Source organism: Rissa tridactyla, chromosome 6 (assembly GCF_028500815.1).
Source record: "Rissa tridactyla isolate bRisTri1 chromosome 6, bRisTri1.patW.cur.20221130, whole genome shotgun sequence".
Lineage (NCBI taxonomy): Eukaryota > Metazoa > Chordata > Aves > Charadriiformes > Laridae > Rissa > Rissa tridactyla.
The window spans coordinates 39,183,456-39,204,485 of NC_071471.1; the positions used below are offsets into that span (position 1 = coordinate 39,183,456).

A 21,030-nucleotide genomic window follows, 5' to 3' on the forward strand; every position below is an offset into this window, starting at 1 on the left:
AAACAGAACTTGTATTCTGTTAAATACAAATCAAGTGTATAGATCATTTTAGTACACTGGGTTAGAAACTTAGGAAATAAATGCTATACAGCACTCTATTTCCTTGTTACTAGAGATCACTTTGCCTTAAAATGATGCAAGTTTTTTGTGATTCTTGTAGCTGTATTGCCTGGAGCTCTTGCCAGGGCAAACCTAACCTGAAGTCAGCCTTTGGGTTGTTAACGCAGCAATTGTCTTCAACTCTAGCCGACCCATGGGCAACTTGTACACTGCTACAGTGTGCGGGAGTTACAAACGGCATCCACGCACTCAGCTAGTTTCCAGAAAGCGAATGGTGCATGGACTATGCTTTTTAGCATGATAAGTCAAACTTTCTGGAAGTCAACATTGCTTTCGTGACAGTTTAAAGGGTTTCAGAATTCATTTGGTCAGGCGTGTTCATTTGGAGCAGAAGTGACTGGAAAACTCTGGATCGCAGCACTGCATGTAGAGAATTTCACCATGATTGCTGTGTTTTGGCTTTGAAATGGCAATATTTTGTTGCAATTGTTTGGCTGACTCCATTGGAAATTAATTTATTGTCTTGCTTTACTTGGAAAAGCATGCTAAAAGCTTATGCTGTTTCCTGTTGGAAATAGTAGTGACTTACAAAATTAGCACATTAATGCCAATTATAAATATAACATCATCCCGGTGGGAATTTCTCCTTTTTATGCAAGTGAATGCATACGTGGTGAGAATACTTCAGTTTCTCTGGGAACACAAACTTCTGTATAGCTGACAAGGCAAGGAAGCAAAATTTGGCTGAAAAAAATCTCAAAATCAACGTTCATTCTTAGGGACGCAAATATTGTAGAGTTTCTTGCTGTACAGAGTTTTTATCAGTGAAGTAAGAAAGATTAAGTATTTTCAGCCTTTGCACTCCTTAGGGTGTCTAACTTTGGCTCTGCATTTTATTTTGTTGGCGTAGATTGCTGGATTGCTTCCTTTCCTCCCTTCTCTCCCTTTTTTACTCTCTACCATAAGTTGTGCTCTTTGGGATACTGCTCTTGTCTGTGTGGTAGATCAGCGTGCAGAGGAGGAGGAAGCCTGTGCTCTTCAGAGGCTTCACTGTTGCCTGAGAAAAATTCATAATGGATTTTCCTGATTTAAGTATTTCCCAGCAAAAAAGAGAATAGGCAAAGGATTGGGCTCTGTGTTTTGTCTGTGTTGTTTCTGCCTTTCAAAAATGAACTTTGAAAAGCCAATAGATAGTTAATAGTCTTGGCATTGAAACCTGAATGTGGTGGAAGCTGGCAGAAGTAGTTCCCAAGTAAGGTTGTGTGTGTATCATACTAGAGCAGGAATATGGTGCCCTGGGCAATGGCAGACTGGCTCTGCGCCATGCTCCATTCTCCACTTTTCTTGGAACTGCTCCTTTGAAGATCTAATTATATGGTGCCAGGAGACTCTGCAGATAGCTCAGCAATAACTCCCACTGTCGTTGCACTGGATTTCAGTTTATTTGGGGTGCAAAACTTGCACATAGACACTAGATTGTATCACAGTTATCCACAAGTTTTGGCTAGCATCCAGAAGATACAGTATGTTTTAGTGTGGTGGTTTCTAAACTGCTAACTTGGGCTTAGATTTATCTGTGTTTTTCAAAAACATTTATTCGCTTGATTTTCCCCTTGCTTCCTCCCCCCCCCCCCTTTTTTTTTTTTATTCGGTGCTGTGTAAGGTCTGGCGCTTAACCTCTTGTGCCCTGTTATAGACTACCCAAGTAAAATGTCTTTCCAGATATTAAAACAAAATTATTTGACTGGTCCAGAATAATTGAGTGGAATTTGCAGGAGGAGGAGGAGCCAGGAGGAAGGTGACTTTAGTGAATGATTTTGGCTGTACTGTCACTGAAGGTTGTCTTTAAATTTTGTAATTTGACCAATTGCAGAAATAAATTTATCTTTAGTAGAGTTCAAAGTGGCTGCAAATTCAAGACACTACTGCTGAGATGATTTCAGATATGCTTCACTTTCCTGCCAGCGCTTTAAAGCATCACTATGTTTGCTGTTAACTCTGTTTTGATTGAGGAAATCATTATTCTGCAACTTTATTAAGTATTTTAAAATTAACTTCTAGATACTAAGTCATTAAAAAGTGCTTTTTAGTGAAAGGTGTCAACTTAAAATTTTTGGGTTTGAGGTTTTGCTGCTGTTTTCTACTTGCTTTGTTGGAATAACAGGTGATAGCTGTCATAGCAAACAGTTGAGGTGAGAGGATAATTTTTATATACAAACTATTCCTATGGGGCTGATTCTGATACCACCCCAAAGACTAGCGGTAGTTTCCTGATAGTCTCAGTGAGTGAAATGGGCAAAAGGAACAGGTAAAGGAGTAGTTGTGTTAATCAACAAGGCGATGCAGAGATGGGGTATGACTCTGATCAGCTAGGGTAATTGAAATGTCAAAGGAGAGGCAGCAGGCAGACGGCAGAAATTCCAGATGTCGAGGTGGTGAATCCAGAGGGAAAGCTCTGCCTTGGGGAAATAAAAAGGAACAATATTTAATGCAGACAGCTGCCCCGTGTGCACTCTGCCTTGACCCAGCGATTAAGACCAGGCAAGAAAGAAAATGAGTAGTAAGATGAGATGTAAGATAAGAGGTGGAAAGACCAGTTGACCACGAATATGATATTGGTGACAACAAGCGTGCACAATGACAGGGACGCTCGGGTGTCAGCATTTGGTAGAGGTGGATGAGAAGTTAGGTGAGCAGTGAGCGATAGCTGTGGTTAGAGCAGTGAGCAGTTCATGGAGGTTGTGAGGAGGGGAACAGTGAAATAAATGGGATAGACTGAGCGTAGCCTGACAGGAGAAGAAACCACTTTCTTCCTTTTTATTTGGACAGATTTTAAGTGGAGATGTGATAATGGGCTGTCACAGAAGAAAGTAGCTGCAGTAAGCTATCTTCTTAATCTGATGCTTCAAAGAGGGAACGGAAAAAGAAGGGAGTGTGTAGGAGCAGAATGGGAGTAATATGGGTTAAAAAAGAGTATCTGTGCGGGGGTCGGGGGGGAACTGGGATGATGAATTTTGATACAGGATTGAAAAGAAGCTTGGTGCAAATTTAAGTTGTGTATACAGAAGGGAGAAGGACAAGATGAGAAACAGCACTATGTAGTACACGTTTGGAAAGTGTGAGACAGAAAGTCTAGACGAGGAAGTATGTTGCAGGCCTAAAATTAACCAAATTTAAGAAGACAAGAATATTTTGGTGACGGTGATTTAAGTTCTTAGACGCAGATAGAGGAAGAAACTCCAGTTTCAGAAGTGGCCTGGGGTGTGGCTGATTGCTTTGCTACTCTCCTGAATTTCAGCTTCTTCCCTTATCCAGTTTGTGTGACAAGCAGTGACTTTTTTTATAATGCCAGCTGGTTTTTCTTATGAATTTTCTCACAATTTAGAAAAGAAAATAATTTATTATGTTGATTTTTAAAATTATTTTAAATAAATTCTGTAATCTTGAAATGTAATGCTTTTAGAAGGGTTTATGTTTGCTAATGCAGATAGCTTTTGGATAGCTTTTTGGCTCGGAGTTCCCTCTTCTCTTTTTACAAGAGGAGACAAAAGGTTTGGCATATTTAGCTTAGTGAATGAGCTGAGGGAGGGTATTGTTGTTCTCTAAGAATGTGTTGGGGAGAACTGTATAACCTACAGGACAGGGATGGCACAAGATCAAATAGCTCCAAACCGGCTCCAAATAAATTTAGCTGGAAATAAAATGTGTGTGTGGTTTTTTTTTTTTCCCCTCCAAAGGAGCAGTATTCCAGAAGCAGAGAAATGGCAAGAAACTGAGCCGCTTCTGTTAAGTGCAGTGTGTTGGGTTTGCTTGTAGTAGCAGGGTCTGCAGGCTCAGGGCGCCCTTTCTAGTTCTGTTCCAGATGTATTTTTTCCCTTGAAAGTGTTTCTTTGCTTGGTTTGTGTTATATGACAAGTATTTGCACTGAGAATGAGAAGTATTCTTAAAACTTATTTACTGATATGTAAACAGCTATGTGTATTACTTGAGTGATACTAGTAAATACTTAAACTTTTCATTCATGAGATAAGATACCCAATGTTAACAGTAATATTTTAGGAAATGTAACCCTCTTCTCTTCAGCACAAGTTCACTGCCAAGAAAAAATGCTTCTGTGGTGCAGGAACTGATTATATAATTTCAGTACCCTGACAGTAAAATGGGTAATATTAAGCTCTTGCATTAAATTTTAAAATGCATGCTTTCAAAAGTGCGTGTAGGTGCACAAGTGCTGTGTATGTGTAATAATGTATGTCCTCTCCTGTTCTTAAATTTCCCCAGGTGTATGTGGAATTTGATGACCTTGAATGGGAAAAGCGAGAATGGGTTAAAGTTTATGAAGATTTTGCAGCCTTCTTGGTGGAGTACCAGCTGGTCTGGGCAAAAAGAAAGGACCCAAGCCAGACTCAGGGATCAAAGATCAAACAAATTCAATGGCCTGCATTGGTAAGATACTCGAGCAATTGCCTTTTTAAACTATTTTAATCTCTTCGGTTCTGTCCTTCTTAGGAAACTGTTTAGGTTACTTACGTGGTGGTGGAAAATGGTAAGCATGGAGGGAGAGGAGGGTAAAAAAAGGATAAGAAAATACTAATAAAGCATGTTTGTGTTGAAAGGGTGGGAGTGATGTGATTAATAGTCACTCATCTTCCTTTTTTAAATCAACTTAGAGCACTGCAAAAGTAGTCTCTGAGTGACATAAGAGAACTAATGGCACTTTCATAGTCAAAGCATCTCAAAAATACAAACTTACCACCTACACATCTTGCTCCTCTGTGGAGGATTGAACCTAAGGTGAAAAATAAACCATTAGGCTTGTGATTACACTCAGCTCCCACAAAGAAGGTATCTAGAATTCAGGTCAGAGTTCAGAAAGATGAGAAAAGTGAGCAAAGATCAATAAAGTGAGTGATAATTGCTTGCCTGGTTTATGAGATGATACTTGTGACTCTCGTTTTATCTGCATTAATGCCCAAACATTAAAGCTGCTGAGGGAACTGCTAGGAGGTTGTGTCCATTTCTGACATGCCTTTAGATAGACTTGATGAATACTAAGGATCTGATGAGATAATCTAATAAGCAATAAATGTGTATTCCAAAGAAACTAGTAATGCTGTCAAAGCCTTCAGAAAAGCCAAACAGATATGAGATTTCAGGAACCTGCTATATTGGGTGTTTTTGCTCTGTAGAGAGTTGGGGAAGATTTCTCACAGACTGGCAGGTGAAAGGGAGCTCCGACAAGTTTGTCAAAACGGTGAAGGGAAGTATTAGATATATTTGATATTAAGCTTAGTATCTGTAACTTCAGTCTTGGGTTTTTAGAAATTTGTAGTTGTAATGAATTTAGATGATTCCCCCCCAGACTTTAGCTGTATCTGTGTTTCATTTACATATTCCCTTCATATTCTCATCTCTGAGCACTTGATGGACTTTCTGAAATGCTGCTGCATGATTTACTTTTCTGGAGCTGTGGTTAGAACATTCTGTCATGCTGATGGTCATGAAGCAGGCGGTTCAAGAAAGCTTAGTTATGGAAGAGATGCCTAGATGGTTTAGGATGGACTTATCTCCTCTTTGGGTAATACTTCTACTTGACTCACCTTGTATGTTTGTGCTAATGTGCTTGAGTAAAACAGGCTAACTTTCTGGATGTACAGGCTTTTTCATATATTTGCTTGTACAGGCAAATTTTCTGTTTCATGTTAGTATATCCTTGAGCGAGAATTTTTAGTTTCAGGGAGTCATGTCATTTGCCCTTTGAAGCCACCCATCTCTTCTTGATTGAGATAGGTATTTTAAAATCTGTTAGCAATTTAGAACTTAGTATCTAAGTACTCTGCTATTTTACATGCTTTTAATCTCTCCCTCTGGAATAGAGATCCTTCTTGAGTTTAGAAGGGGTGTATTTCTAGAAAGTATTCTAGTCTGGCTCCTGATCCTGTCCCAAAGTTAAAAGTATGTCTTTGCTTACTAATTTGTGAAGACGTTTTAGTCCAACCTTTCTCTCAGTAGAGACTTTTCCAAACTTGTCCTGGTCCAGCAGAAGGCAGAAACGTGTTGTTGGTTTTTTTTTTCTTCGATATCTATCTCATAATTTTTTTATTCTTGTTTTAGTGTTTATGTTCTTGAAGGAACTGATAGGCATGAGAAGGAAGGTTTGCAAAAGATCTACCTCTTGCTTTCACAATTGGAAAATTGAAATCATATAGTCCAAAGTGGGGCTCAGATAGCTTGTTGGGTCACAGTTTGCAAATGTTAGAGAGATGACAAGTTCTCAGGATTTGTACTTGGCCTGACTACAAGTGTTCTAGCAATTGTTTTCCGAGTCAAACCCTCTAGTCATCCATTCCAGAAAACCCCTATTGGGCGGGAAGTGCAGATACAAGATATAACTATAGTTAGAGCAGATTTCTTCCATAGAAACCTCCCAAGGTTCTGGTCTGTATAAATAGCTGCACTGAGCATGCCAGGCTTTGGGGAACAGGGAGGGTGCTCAAATTGTCATAATACTTCTGGGTTTTGTTTCCAGACTATCTGAGCACTCTGGTGTAGTGGAGTAGATAGCATCTATGACGGCTTGTGGTGTTTTTTTTTTTGGTCAAAACAAGACTTACTAAAAATGGGAAAGCAATAGAAAAGGTGGTAAAAAAAATTCTGATTTGCCCAACAGCAGTAGGAATATCTGCCCTTGTATGTGAAATGGTGAACGTGGATGTGATAATGCACACTTTTTGGAAAAGCTGAGTCTTGCTATAGTTATTAAAGGAAAAGTCTCAATCTTTCCTGTGCATCTGAACTCCATTGAAAAAATTAAATATGTACTTGCCTATATTGTCTTCGTAATAAATAGCAAAATAAAGGTTTCTGGTACAACTTATTTTGTATGCCAATGTAAAGCAATATTCAAGTATATTTAATGTAGTAGTTCTACAGGATCTTTGCCTTTAGTGGAGTGAATGGAAAGTGCTTGTTTATTTAGATGGTTATCACCTTCTGTTCTTCTCTTCTTTGATCAACTTACTCTGTATTTACTGTATGATATTCAAACCTGATCAGAAGACAAGGTCTGTAATTTCCTGTGCAGCTTTGTATGGACAGTCATCAGTCTAGTATCTGTGTACTTCACAATTACTGATTTCTTTTTTTACTCAATTGTGTGATGCAGTATAATCTCCACTTTATAGAAATTGCTAGAGTGCAAATTGGTCAGAAATGTTTGCTATTTTTAAATGCCTGAATGGGTGAGCTGTTATTGACAGGACAGTGTCCATTTACGTCATGCAGCTGTGCTTTAAGATTTTAGGCTATTATATCAGGTGCTGAGAAAATAAGGAAATGAGAAGTACCACCTCTTTCTCCTTGTTTAGAAACTTGGTAATGGAGGAGGGATGGGCTATCCCCTGAATTCAGTTTCTCTCGTGATGAGACTATAATTTCTTTTAGTAGAGTTCCTGCCTCATCCACGCTGAAGGTGAAAATTTGACCATAAATGAGCCTGGAGTCCTGTTAGCAGGAACATGCTTCATCATATCAGGGCCACTCTGATGATGTTGACTAGATACCTGTTTTTGGGCCACTGCGCAAGTCTGTGAAAGAGAGAGGAAGCGTAGTGCCTCAGCTTGTTCATGCAGTAATCAAATAACTTTCCTTCTTGTGAGATGATTTTCTGGGAAGAGTGGAGAACAACTTGGCTGCCTAGCTTACTGGTATAATGGGAAATCACCCTGCATGCGGGATATTTACAAGCATAGAATAAAAGACTGTCAAGAAGCATAAAGAAATGGCAATGGTGATAAGTGATGTCAGCATATATGTAGCCTAGACATGAGGGAAGAGAGTGTTTGGTAAACAATGCTTGTTTACCAAAACAATTTACCTCAAGTAATGGAGATGCTTTACAGATGTCAATGCAAAAGAAAACTTGTCGGCCAAAGGGGTAGCATAGGAAAAAATGGATGGGTTCTGAAAGCTTAAAAAGTGTTGGTAGTGGAAGTGAGTGGTGTGTCTTTCCATTTTAAGGGACTAAGAAAAGCAGCCTAGATACGGTGTTGAAATTGAAGGCATCAGCTTAGTTTGGTAAACAAGGGGTGGGTCTGTGTCTCAAAGTTACAGAAAGAGGGGAGTGATGGGCTCAAAGTTGATGGGCTAGGAGAATTACTAGCACTTCAAAAACAAGGCAAAATTGATTTTTGAATTACTCAGGAAACAACTTTGAAGCGATTGAGATGATGGATTAAAATTTTTGATCTGTGAGTGGGTAAAAATAGTTGTATTTTAGGGGGAGAAAATTAATCTCAGTTTCCCTGATGTAGAAATCGTTTGGGTCCTAGGATGTTAGAGATCAGTGATGAAATCATGCCTATGATACAGTTTGGTCTGAAGTCTTAGGAGTACGACGGTATCCCTTCAGCAGCCAGGAAGGGAGACGGAAGTAAGTGTGTGGGCAGGGTGACAAATTGGAGGTTTTAATGTGGACAGAACAGAATGCTTCTCTGAGCTGTCAGTTTGAATTTAATTACTATTTCTCTAATTGCATATTAAAATACCTAGAAATAAAGTGTAGAGGGAGAAAAAGAGGGGACTAAGGACAGAAGCCACTTGAGACATTTTGGAGAATAATAGAATAGTGTGGAAGAAATGTTTAAGGTGATAGACTAGCTAGGAGAGGATGCCATGGTAGAAACTTAAATAGCAGTTCACTTCTCTTAACAGCATCAACTTTATATGTTTAAGGCATAGGAAGGTGTGGACTGAGTGCATTTTCTTAATAATTTTGTTTGGGAGGCGGGTTTTGGAAACTTCAATAATGTGCTGAAATGCAAATTTATCATTGAAGGTCTACAGATAGAAATGAAAGAAAGAAATTTGAGATGGGCATTTTAAGGGGTGTATTCCATCATCTCGGACAGAAAATAAGGGAAGAAGGGTAATTGAAAATGCAATTAAGATTAAAGGAGTCTAAGATGGATAGACTATGGTAAGTATGTACTTTAAGGAAAAGGAGCTAGGAGAATTCAGGAGGTTGGAAAGAAAAGAACTGGAACTGGAGATAAGGCAAAGTGAATGCATTGAATGGGAGCACATGTGAGAAACTTCTGCACTTGCAACAAGAAAGGCAGAGGCTATTGTAGAACCGGGGAAGGAGAAGTATGATCTTATTTTGGCCTTTTCCTTTTGGAAGAAACTGTCAGTCTTGTGCAGCGTAGATGACAAAGGAGGAAACGGTTTGATTCAGTCTAATGCAATGAAAAATGGGGCCGGGGAACGGTTCGTTTAGCTGGCAGGTGGAGCTGGGTGCCTGGGTAGGTTACATACAGGCATGGGTGGTGGGTCAGTGGTTTCGTGTGTTTTAGTGGGTATGGTTTGTTGCCTGTTTCTGTACCTATAAATAAAACAGTGCTGCTTGTGAATTCAGTATGAATTCATATCTCAAATCAGAAGAATCCATACTAATTCTCTGTTGGTTTCAAAATGGAGACAGTGCTTCACTAGCTTTGCAGTACTTGCCTCGTCAAACCAACAGATTTGCCCTATGGTCTCAACTAATAGAAAGGTCTGCAATAACTGTATCACTCCCAGTTTTGGTGCTGGCATACAGCAAGAACTGGTTCTCCTGCAGTTGTATATTTCTGAAGAGTATATATACATAAACTAAAATATATTTCATGAGGAGATCCTGAATAGGCTTATCTCCTAAGGTAAGGGTGGCTGCAGAACCAACTTAATCCCCTCCCTTGCCCCAGTTAAAAAAAAGCCATAACATACCATGTGTGTCTGTTTGCCTGTCTCTGTCTCTTGGAACAAGTGAAGTCATTGCTAAACCAGTGGCTTGAGAACAATCTTTCCTGGGACTCTGTCCAGGGCTCTGAAAGAATATAGAGTTTTAGCCAGGCTTATAACAAAACCAGGGACAAAGAGTGGATCTTCACTGGCAATGACTAACTCTTTTCCACTGTAAGAATCTGGAGCTGATTTGTGGTGGACAGTGCCAGTGGCACCTGTGGGACTGCGGGCCTTCAGTCTGACCATCATGCTAATGAGGAGGCTGCCTTGCAGAAGAATGAGATGAGGTTTGTTCTGGGTGGCAGTGGATGTGTTTGTTCGGCTGGATGTGAATGAGCCCGTATGTTCATTTGCTGACTGTTAGGGTACGTGGTGGTAAAGTATAAGAGTAGAAGTGTTCGTGGACACGTGGAGGACAGACTTGTCCTCTGACCTTATGTAGCCTTTTCCCCCTCCCTCCTTGCCCCTCTGTCCCAGCTGTCAATTGCAGAATCCTTGTGCTTGACTGCATTCTGCTTCAGCTGGCTTGATTGTGTTGGATTATAAAGCAAATACTTATAAAGTGCCAGTTTATTGGCATTTGTGTCACGATTAAAGAAGAAAGTGTACAGATTGAACAACAAGCTTCTATAGAGCTTCCAGGGATTCATGAGACAAATCATATTCTTTATTTTTGGCATGATGATGGAAAGTAGAACAGGTCCCTTGTTCATTCCTGTTTATACCATGACGCATTACCACTTTTTCACTCTCTCAAGGATTTGTTTTCTTCCTTGTCTTGGGGTTCTAATTTTAGCATTTCTGAGTGAGTTTCTCTTTCATATATTGGTCCTGTGGATCAGATTGATCCCCTTCAAACTCAGGAGTTTCTGTAGATACTGCTAACGTTCCCCCTGCATATTCAATTACTTCACTGCAGCCTGTTTTCTTCCCTCTGCACAATGAAAAATAGAGGTATATGCTGCCAGATATTGCGATTAAATCCTCAACAGACACTCAAAATACTCTAGCAGTAAAAAGAAATAAGTTCACAAAGGATTACTGTGTGTATGAAAAGCAAAGCAGAGAGAAGACTCGGTCTCCCGAGTCCTAAAAATAAGTAAAAACTTTGAGGATATTTCAAATTTGAGGGGAGGAAGTGCTGTAGCTTCCAGGGAAAACAATCAAAAACTATTAGTGTTTTTTTTCAGCTTCTCCATTCCCTGCATCACAATTCTAGTGCTTGTATACCTTGCTAATCTGGGGAAAAGATGATATATATACAACAGAGAAAATGTTTGGAAACTGTCAGCTGCTTGGGAAAGATTTAAGACACTTTAGAGCTTGGGGAAAATAAAGTTTAAGTAACTGACTCAGCAGAGCATAAACGACTTGATTTTTGCTGCATTGTGAAAGACAGTAACATGCAGAAACAGCACTTGGAGATGGTTCAAAGATTACTTTGCTGGAGAGTACGTTACTGTAATATTCCCACAGAACATAAACGTCTCAAGCAGTACCACATCCCGCCTGTGTACTTTGGCACTTGCTTTTTTTAAACTACTGCTTACTGGGAGACACTGCTCTCCACACAGCCTTCTAAGCAGAGGCCATTACCTTCCCAGGACATACCCCAAACGAGCAGCAATAAACTGAAATCTGTCTCCCCAGATGCTCCGTTGTGAAATATGGGTGTTGTCCTATATCTTCCCACTCTGGAAATGAGTAACGGAGTGGAAAGCCTCACTGCAGTGCTGACTTGTATGTGGCCCTGGTACTTTTTGTGCACTTTACACTACTGTGTTGTTTGTTCCAAAGTTTTTTGTTTGGAGGTGTTGGCTAATGGCAAGCTTGTACTTAATTTTTGTTTTTTTACTTCTTGGTAATGGTCTTCTAAGCAATGGAGATCCTTTTTCTTTGAAAGGATTAAGTTTTCTAAAAACATGCTTCTGCGTATAAAATGCATAAGCTATTTTTTGTAGTTAAGTACTGTGCAAAGAATTGTTCTTAAATTAATTTATAGGAGTGCTAGAATTCCAAAGAAAGTAGAGTATTTTCTAGACTTCAGCCTTAAAGTAGCAGTAAACATGAGTCATTTTGATCATATGGGCTTGGGAGTTGCCATTTTGGCAGCTCCTCTACAGAAAGCTGCTTTAGTATGTCACAGCATCCTGGAGGTCTCTGTACTTCAGGTTCGTTCTTGCTGGTAAAGCACTTGTTCTCCAAGGATTACACAAATTAAATAACTAGATATTGTTTAGCATCCTTCAGGAGCAACACTAAGCAGGACTCCCAATGGAGTGTGCCTCTGTCACTTGCACCTGTTCAAAAGACAGATAGGGATGAAATGCTGGTAATAATTTGTATGTGTTTCTGTAAAAGTTAGACATAAATCTTCCTGAGGTTCCATATTCAAGCTAGACACTTTGAAGCAGAGCAACCACAGTTGCAGGGACCCTCAGTGCAGGATAACTGCATATCAGTTTTTATAACTGGTGCTGAAACCTTATATTGCCATGGTTATACTCCTGTTGATACCCCAGTCAGCTAGCTCAAAGTTAGTCTAGGTGTATCTGAACTGCATTCACATTTGAGCTTCAGCACTGACCTACTCCACAGCTTCATCAGTTATAAAAGCAACGAGCTATGCTTGGTCCTCTGGAATTGACTGGGAAGCCCTAAGTCTTTGATTTTTATTCATAGCATTTATGAGAACAAATTTTACATCGGTGCTGAATAAAACAAATTGCTTTGTAGCTCTCTAGATCACCTGAACTTCAATGAACTAGAAGGATGAGCTCAACTTTGGAGCTACAGTGGTAAGCAGAATACAAACATGTGGATGCAGTTGGTTATTTCAGCACAGTATTTTGGAAATTCAACTTCCAGAGCTTGGGCTTTGGAAGAAGGACTGAATGCCTACAGTGCCTTTCGTGTATCTCTATCGGTCTGGTCACTCACAGTCTATTTGTTTCTGTTTACCTAAATTTTGGCTTATACATATTATAAATATATACAATTTATATATGTGTATATATGTGTGGGTATGTTTTTATAGATGTGTGTGTATATAGAGATATACACACATATGTAATATTTTTCTCTCTCTATAAAAAAACATTAAAAATAATCTCCTGACCTATACCTGTTGAGAGGCTGTACAGTGAGGGAAGGATGTCAGCGTGGTACTTGTCCTCCATCCGAATGGTGGCTATCCAGAATGAGGAAAGCTGTGCCAGAAGACTTCCATCCACAAGCAACTGCTTGGTGTTTTTCTTGTGATGGCGGGGAGGAGCAGCTGGGCTTTACACCTGTCAAATCCACTTGGCAGCTAATTTCGAAAGCCACCCACTGTTAAAATCTCCACTGCTGCTTCTGTGCATTAATGACTTGTCAGCTGTGCAGTGCTGAAGCACAGCTCTCTTCATGCTGATTTAAGTAAGATGACTTATGGAAGGCATAATTAGAGTTTTATGAGTTTCTTGTTCATCTTTCCCAGAATTCCGTCAGCTTCGTCTGGGTTTCATTGTGAATGCCATGATGTGCTATATGAAGTTCCAATATCTATCTTAAACGTATGGCAGCATGGAGAACCCACCCAAAATGCAAAGTACCTTTTCCATAATAGTATTTCAGTAGTTTGCACGTTACAGTTTGGATGCATATGGCCCTGTGTGAATAGAGTCTGTTCTCCTACAGCAGAGACACAGGGAGCTTCAGGTGAAATTAATGTCTGTATGAAGTCAAAATGTTGCAGTTAGGCCTAAACACTGCATTTTGCTAGGTTAGGGTAAAAGGTCTGCATTTTGCAGATACTGAGAATCTGAGGGAAGCTGTTTTGATACTAAGAAAGCACATACATCGGATCCATCTGAATTTTGGTTACTGGCATATAAACAAGGCAACTGTTTCTTCGAAGGTCTCCTTTTCTGTGGAGTGACTCCACAGAGCATTTTTGTCATGTCATGATTGCATCGCTTTATTCTTAACTTCTCCGCAGCCTACCACAGCTACAGAACAGGTACCCACGAAACAATATTCCCTTGATTTCTGGGAATTTCTTGTAGCACTTCACTTCTTTTCACAGCAGTGGCAGAGGTCTTGTCACTGGGTATGATCTTTTCACAATTTTGAATAACCAAAATATGTGATGGTGGGCGATCTTGTGTTGCTAGATTCAAAAAGAGAATTGACAATATGGTTCAGGGAGAAGACACAGAGGCAAACTTTTTAGTCCTTTGAGCCCTTTTGGTGTGGAAATGAATGTTAATATTTGGGATGACAAGGAAATTGAGTTGAAAAGAGGATAGTTTCTTTACCTTGTGGGGTGGATGTGATACTCGTGTCTCTGGTTAGGCTCCTGCGAGGAAAAAGTTGTCTCCTTTATATGATTTTGACAGAGCCTGGAAAAAAAAAATAATCTCACTTCTGCAGCTCAAGAGTTGGAGCTCAGTGGTGCTATGGTAGTAATTTTTAAAGTGCTTCTGCTTTACAAACAGGTACAAAAAACCAAACCCTTACTTCCTCTTAGATCTATCTGTTGTGGATGTGGTTGCACAATTAATGTGACCAATCTCTCACTGATGCTGGAAGGGACAGTGCTACTACCTTCCCTTTTTGGTACTTTGGCATAAACCCCCCTAAATTTCAGTTAGATCTGCAAGCTCTGTTCCCTAGTGTGTGTATACACACTCACACACCCCCATCATAGGGGGGTTGGAACTAGACGGTCTTTAAGGGCCCTTCTAATCCGAACCATTCTATGATCATTACACCAAAGTATTCTAGATTATTGGTTACACTAAGCTTTTGTGAAGTACACAGGGATATATGTGAGAATGCTGTCATTTATTACTATTATGCAGTGTCTGTACTTGAATAGTATTGATCACTTCTTTTGTTATATATTTTGATTTCATTCCCTGCTTTTAGGGCTCTGCATTTGAAAAAAGATTTTTTGAAATGAGATTTTGGTAGTTAGCTACCATTGACAGAGACTTCTTTTGCTGGCAGACGTTGCAGGCCTTCAGTTACACAAAAACAAGATTAAGTCACGTACTTACAGCAGAAGGTTGTCTCTTATTTCTTATTTGTCATAGGTGCTAAAGCATTGTAAATAGGTTCTGCATGATCCATTTATCATGAACAATCTATGTTTTCATAATGACAATTTTTTTTAGACCACAAAAGGTTGAATTTCCACAGCAACCTCATATATTGCTTAAGTTCTAGCAATGATTTGATATTGTCCATCTAGTAAGTCTACATTTTTAATTTTTCTTAACTTCTAGGGAAGAAAAATGAACATAGGAAAGATGATCAGGAGTCAGCCTGTCAGCTTCATGTGTTTAACCTGCGTAAGGAGGCTAGCTGGGATAGAACCTTTATTTTATATCTTTAGTGTCCTAAAATTCCTGATAACTTAATTTTTTTCACAAAGTGACTATCATTCTCACTTTCTGAAAACCAGACTCTTAAGTAATAAAAACAGTATGTCCTCTATTCCTGGCTTCACTGCCATACCAGTAGTCTCCTGAATTTCTCGCCAGTTCCTTTCAGGTGTGTGTTTGTGTGGGAACACGTGTTACTTCCTCAACTTCATGTTGTAGCATTTATGTCAACACAGGTTACATTAGCATTTCTGAAGCCCTTCTCAAATTTGGTGGCTGTGCATGTGCCCCAGCTGGGCAGGAGGAATGGAAACATTGGTTGTCCGCAGGTCGTGCCACTCGTGATGAGGATTATGATGTGATTAAGCAGTAACCACCAGCTAATTAGAATTGTGAGAGAGTATTGATGGGGAGAGAAGGGTAGAGAAGGAAGCTGCTGAAGGCACAGGTTTATTTCTTCTACTGAGCATTTTTCTTCTCTGCTTTTTTAATAAAAGAAAAAAATAAGTTTTTATTTTACATGCCACATCCAATTGCCTGCAGTGGGTTCAAAATCCATTCTCTCTGCGAGCATGCAGAGGCCAGGGCTGGGAGCGTATTGTTTTACCACTTCCTTTCTTGTGCCCTCGGACTAACATCCTTCCCACTCTGGCCAAATCAGGAAGTTGAGTCAAGGGCTAGAAATGGCAAATACACTTTCAGTGACTTCTTAAAAGAAAAAGCAAAAACTTAAACTGAAGACGTTTGTGTTTCTCTTCGCAATATGCGTCCTGTTAGGATGATGTTGGTCTTAAACGAATGATGAACAACATTGTAACTGATCAATTTTTTGAAATTCATGGGTATTGAGAAACAACTGCTTTGTTATATCTGTGGTTTTACAACACTTCTGCTTTTCTACCTTCTCCTGTGTAGAATATTCACATAAATGGGGGAAGGACATACGGTGAAACTTGGGTTTATGTTTGGGGTCCCCCCCGATCTTATCTGCTCTTCCTTGCAGTAAAGCTTGAGGTTACTTCATTGATAGTTATTGGTAATGCTTTAAGATATTTTATCTTATTTAGTGTGCATTGCATGTTTAAAGCATTATTACGTAGAATATCTTTAATACCAGAAAGTGAATCAGTATCAAGAACTGTAAATATAGGGCTATATGAAGTCTTTAGGAACTGAACAATTTCAGAAAAATATTCACTAAACTGGCTTTGTGACCAAATAGTCTACTATTGATTAGGGAATGGGTCTTTGTTTGAAAATAATATCCTTTAGCAGTAATTAATATTTTACTAGAGCAACATGGCTGACCTCATCTAACCCTGAGTAAGTCTGACTCATTATTTACAGATAGGTGAATTATTAACACAATTAAAGATATAGTGTTTATTTTTTATCTACTTACTGTCATAGGGTCTACACCAGTCATGGGTAGAAAAAAGTATTTTATTAAGCTTTTTGGTCCTTTATTAGCTTTTGTGTTCCCTTTTGATTGCTTTGCGGAAAAGACTTGGTCCATTAGTTAAGCAATTGTTAGAAATCTACATGAAACCTCTCAATACTCAATTTTTGAACTGAACTTTTTAAGAAAAAAAATTAATTGTTCTTACGTATAATGTATCATTCTGAAAAACTCTTGACCGAGTATTTTAATTTGAAAATTCTCATCAATTTTGAATCTAAGACATTGGGTAAGTACCTCATTTCTTTTAATAAATGATGCAGAATTGTATTTCTGTTAATGGCTTTAATTTCAGATGGCTTTGAAAAAATTCTTACGTATTTCATTGAAGGGCTTTGCTGGGATTTTTAAGTGCATATACTGAATTGCTACAAACTGTATTAGTACCATCACAATGGGAATAAAATATTGATTTGTAGGACTGACTGAATGGATGCCTTTGGAATCACTAAAACATTTAGCTGAATCCTGAAAGGAGCCAAACAGTACTTATCACTGGTTGATGAATTTAGCCGTTTTGAAAGTATAATAATAAAGCTCTATATTAATACAACCAAAACCCATTTATATGCTTTATAGATTTTTTTTTTTGTTAGTTTTGCATTTAAGAGTATAACTGGCTTTCTAGAGAACAATGTTCCTATGTATTTTGGTGTATTTGTCTGGAATAGGCTTTATTTGTTCTAACCAGTGTTCTAGTGTGGCTCTGTTGCGAAGCCTAAGTGGGTTGGTTTTGGTTCCAGTGTTTCTATTTGTCCACGTATGGTTTTGCTTGCTGTTTGCTTACTGTGCTTTTACTATTCTAAATTACAATGCTTTTAGTGCTTTAAGTATTCTAAAGGATTCCTAAAACCTTTTTGTGGCTTTTAAATTTAAAGCCAACTTCTTTTTCATATTATGATTATCTAAAGTACTACAGAAACGCCAGGGTATATCTTTGTAGCTCACAGAAAGGATACTTTAAAGAAGTACCAAAACACATTCCCGTTCAGGAATCTTGTTAGCGGTGGACTGTACATGATGGTAGTGTATGTGAAGAGGTCTCGACATCTCTGTAAACTGCTGCTACAAGTTTGCCAGGATCAGATCTGTAGTCAAGTTTGAGGCAAGATGCTAACCATTTTAGTTGTGAAGATGGCAGCACCTCCAGCTTTCAGAGTGTCTCCTGTAGGTTACTTAGGGCAGACCTAATTGATACTGGTTTACTCTATGAAGCATTTACAAGGTAGTTTGAGAGCTGGTAAAGAATTCTCTCTTGTAAGACTTAAGGTGCAATTAATTCATACGGGGAGAATGAGAAATATTTGGGGCAATTTACTGATGATTGTGGAGGAATTAAAGCCAGAGAAGTCTTTTGGAACTTTGTCATATTGCAAATAACGTAAAGCTAAAATAGAATCGCTGTGTGCATTTTTTTTTTATTAAGAACTTAGGGCTTTATGGATGTTTTCCTACTTCCTAGTAAGATACTAGCTTCTGTCACATGGGAAAAAAGCAGTTAAGGGTTTGAGATTGCAACAGAATTTGTTTGTAGCAAACTGACTTCTGTCAGGCATCACCTTGACAGACAGAATTGTATGAACCACCACTAAGCGCCATCAAGTTTGCTGGTGAAGGGAGCTGCAGACAGCAGCAGTATCTGATTAGTCGAGACTGGCGCAGTCCTAGCAGAATAATGTGTTTGACTTGATTTGCAGGTGAAGGGATTGCGGATGATTTTTATAAGCCTGACCAGTATGTGTAGCATATAGAGAACCTGCTGTGACTCTGCTTCTTTTCTTCCCCCTCCAAAATGTGGTCAGGTAGAAACGCGGCCCTGCTGTCTGTCTCCATGTGCAGCAATTCATGTTTCCTTTAGATGTGCATAATCTCAGATGAGCTTTTCTTAGGGAACACTTTGTGTTTTTCCAGATGCTCTCTTATTAACAGTTTTGATCTTCTGTCCTTTATATATATAATCTATATTTTGGCATTTAATCTGCATATATAAGCACTGTGGTAGTCATAGTACTAGAAGGTTATACTTCTGAGGGGCTTGATGGCATTCATAATTGATCATATTGTTTTTCTATGACAAGCTGTTTTCCTGTGTTACTATCAAAATACCCAGTGAACTGTGATTAATCATTTTTGGCACATGGCTCTGAAATTACTGCCACTGCCATAGAATGTCGATTTCAACATCTTTGGCTGCTGCAATTGCACAGTCTTTTAACAATAGATGTACTTGCAGTTCCTTCAATACAAATGACATTATTGGCACCCATAAGATTGTATACTGGATTATTTATTAGAATAACCACTGTACTTTTTATTGGGCCTTTTAAACCCCGCTCTGAATATCTCACACAGGCTTCCTTTCAGATTGGCAAAATGACCAATGTCATCTCCTTAAATGTTACAAATGCGCGTACAAAGTTCAAATGAAAAGCAGGAAGGGTGACTGTTCCACACGTCCAGGCAGGGCAGGTTAATGCTATTGGATGGCATTAGACTGGTCCTACATCTCCTTGCCTCTTGGTAGTACAGTGCATGACATCTTAGCTACTGTAAGTCGTCCTGTGCCTGCCCACCCCAGGTCTTTCTGTTTGTGTTGTTTTAAGCAAATTTTGGATAGTAGAAGAGGCAGACTGGCTTTTTCTCTGGTTTTACAGGATTCCAAGCACTTCCTTTTATATATTAATGGTATTTTAACATATGTTTAGTATGTGCATTTACACTGTGGCACTGATTTTTTTTGTTCTTTATTTTTTTCAAATCTAAGTAATGATATAAAGAATGTACAGGTCTGTTACTTAGCTATGGATATTTTTGGCACAGTGAGACTATGAAAGATAGTTGATAGCCAGTTACTTTCTCTTGGGGAATTGTTTAACGTGTATGGATGTCTTTCACTGGTTTTAACCAGGGTCTTAGCATATACATTATGAATTTGATGCAGTTTGCTTTCCCAATACAGTTTCAGTATAGTTCCTTTAACTAATGTAATCCAGATTTTTGCTAGTTGCCTTTAGATTTTGTCTTTGAAATGAACTAAAAGATCTGTTTATTTTCGTAAATGAGAGATGAAGATGGGAGATAACCGGAAAGTCATTGCAAGATTTATAAAACACAATAAATTCTGAATTCTGTTATGCTGGCCAGCAATAACATTTTGACTATAAAAAGCAAATACAGAAAAACCAGTAATTGTTTATATCAGGCTTCTTATAGAAAATAATCTATTAGGCCAAAGCAGATATTTGCTTCTCTCTTGAAATTCTGTTTTCAAGCATGATCCGAAACTGTGTCGAGCCAAAGACTATTGGTAACCACATATGCAGGTAAAAACAGTAATGTTAATTTATCAGAAGCTGAGGTTTATTTTCCATTTCCAAGGTAGACATGAGAATGGGGGTATGAACCTACCCACAAATTAACTGTAAAAAGTAAGTCTAGTTTTCGGTTTTCTTTTTTTTTTTTAATGTTGTCTTCAAGCAGCCTTCCCATCAGAGTAGTGGAAATAAAAAGTTTAAAAAATCCACATGTAAAATGATGCTCAATCCTGTATGTTTTCAACTTTTGTAATTCTTGACCAGTGTGTTTTATCATGCTCCTCAAATAACTTGTTCTGCGCAGATATTTTTTTTTTTTTTTTCCTACAGTATTTTGGGTGTTCTATGTGGTGGTGGCTTGGTGGTAGCTTGGACCCACCTTCACTGAATCTCCCCCACCTTCCCCCTTCCTCGGTGGCTTTGATCAGTTCACCAGACCATATATTTATCTCTTTTGCCATGCAGACAAAACCTGTGTTCTCTTTTTTTCTTTATGTTTTACTACTCATTGAACTGTCATGCAGGTTAGTCACCTTCTGAGGGATGAGCTTGCAAGTGGGAGCAGTTGTAGGGTGGGGAAAATAATGTAGTTGCTGACTGCAAGGGGTGAAATTCCTTAGCAAAAACTTCATTTTTATACTGTATGTGGAGAAAGGCCAGAGTTTCCACCACATGGCCGTGGACTCAGTAGTGCTCTGCTTTGAGATTAACAGGGTAGTTTACAGATCTGAGTCATCTCTCCAGACTCATGCAAGCAATGATTTGCAGCCTGTTAATAGTTTCAGGCTCAGCTCGCAACCATGAAGGCTGGAAATATAATTTTATTACTGAGAAGTCGTTCTCTTGAGTAGTTTTGTGGTAGAGGTGAGTTCAGTTGTGATTTCTTATGATGCCTAGGTGTAGAAATAGTAAAGACTTCAGTCCCCCCCACCCCCCCTGCCATTTTGACTGATACCCAATTTTGGTAAGATCTTAGCAGTCATCCAAAAATTTGGCTATATGTTATTCTATAATTCCTCTTTTGCCTACTGGGATTGCGGCTCAG

At 38.9% G+C, this 21,030-nt stretch overlaps 1 protein-coding gene across 6 annotated transcripts in view; it reads left to right on the forward strand.

The window, feature by feature from the left end:
• Positions 1-21,030, forward strand: part of JMJD1C (jumonji domain containing 1C) — a 166,902-nt gene that overhangs the window by 50,399 nt on the left and 95,473 nt on the right. For 3 of the 6 annotated variants that reach the window (XR_008467063.1, XM_054206128.1, XM_054206133.1), the window contains exon 2: positions 4,342-4,506. Coding sequence is in view for 2 of the 6 variants with exons in the window: in XM_054206128.1 (XP_054062103.1) it covers positions 4,342-4,506 (165 nt within the window). In the remaining 4 variants the exon portion in view is untranslated. Of the gene's footprint in view, positions 1-4,341; positions 4,507-16,624; positions 16,901-21,030 lie in introns of those variants that run through there. The other 3 variants (XM_054206130.1, XM_054206134.1, XM_054206139.1) reach the window with 2 other exon arrangements.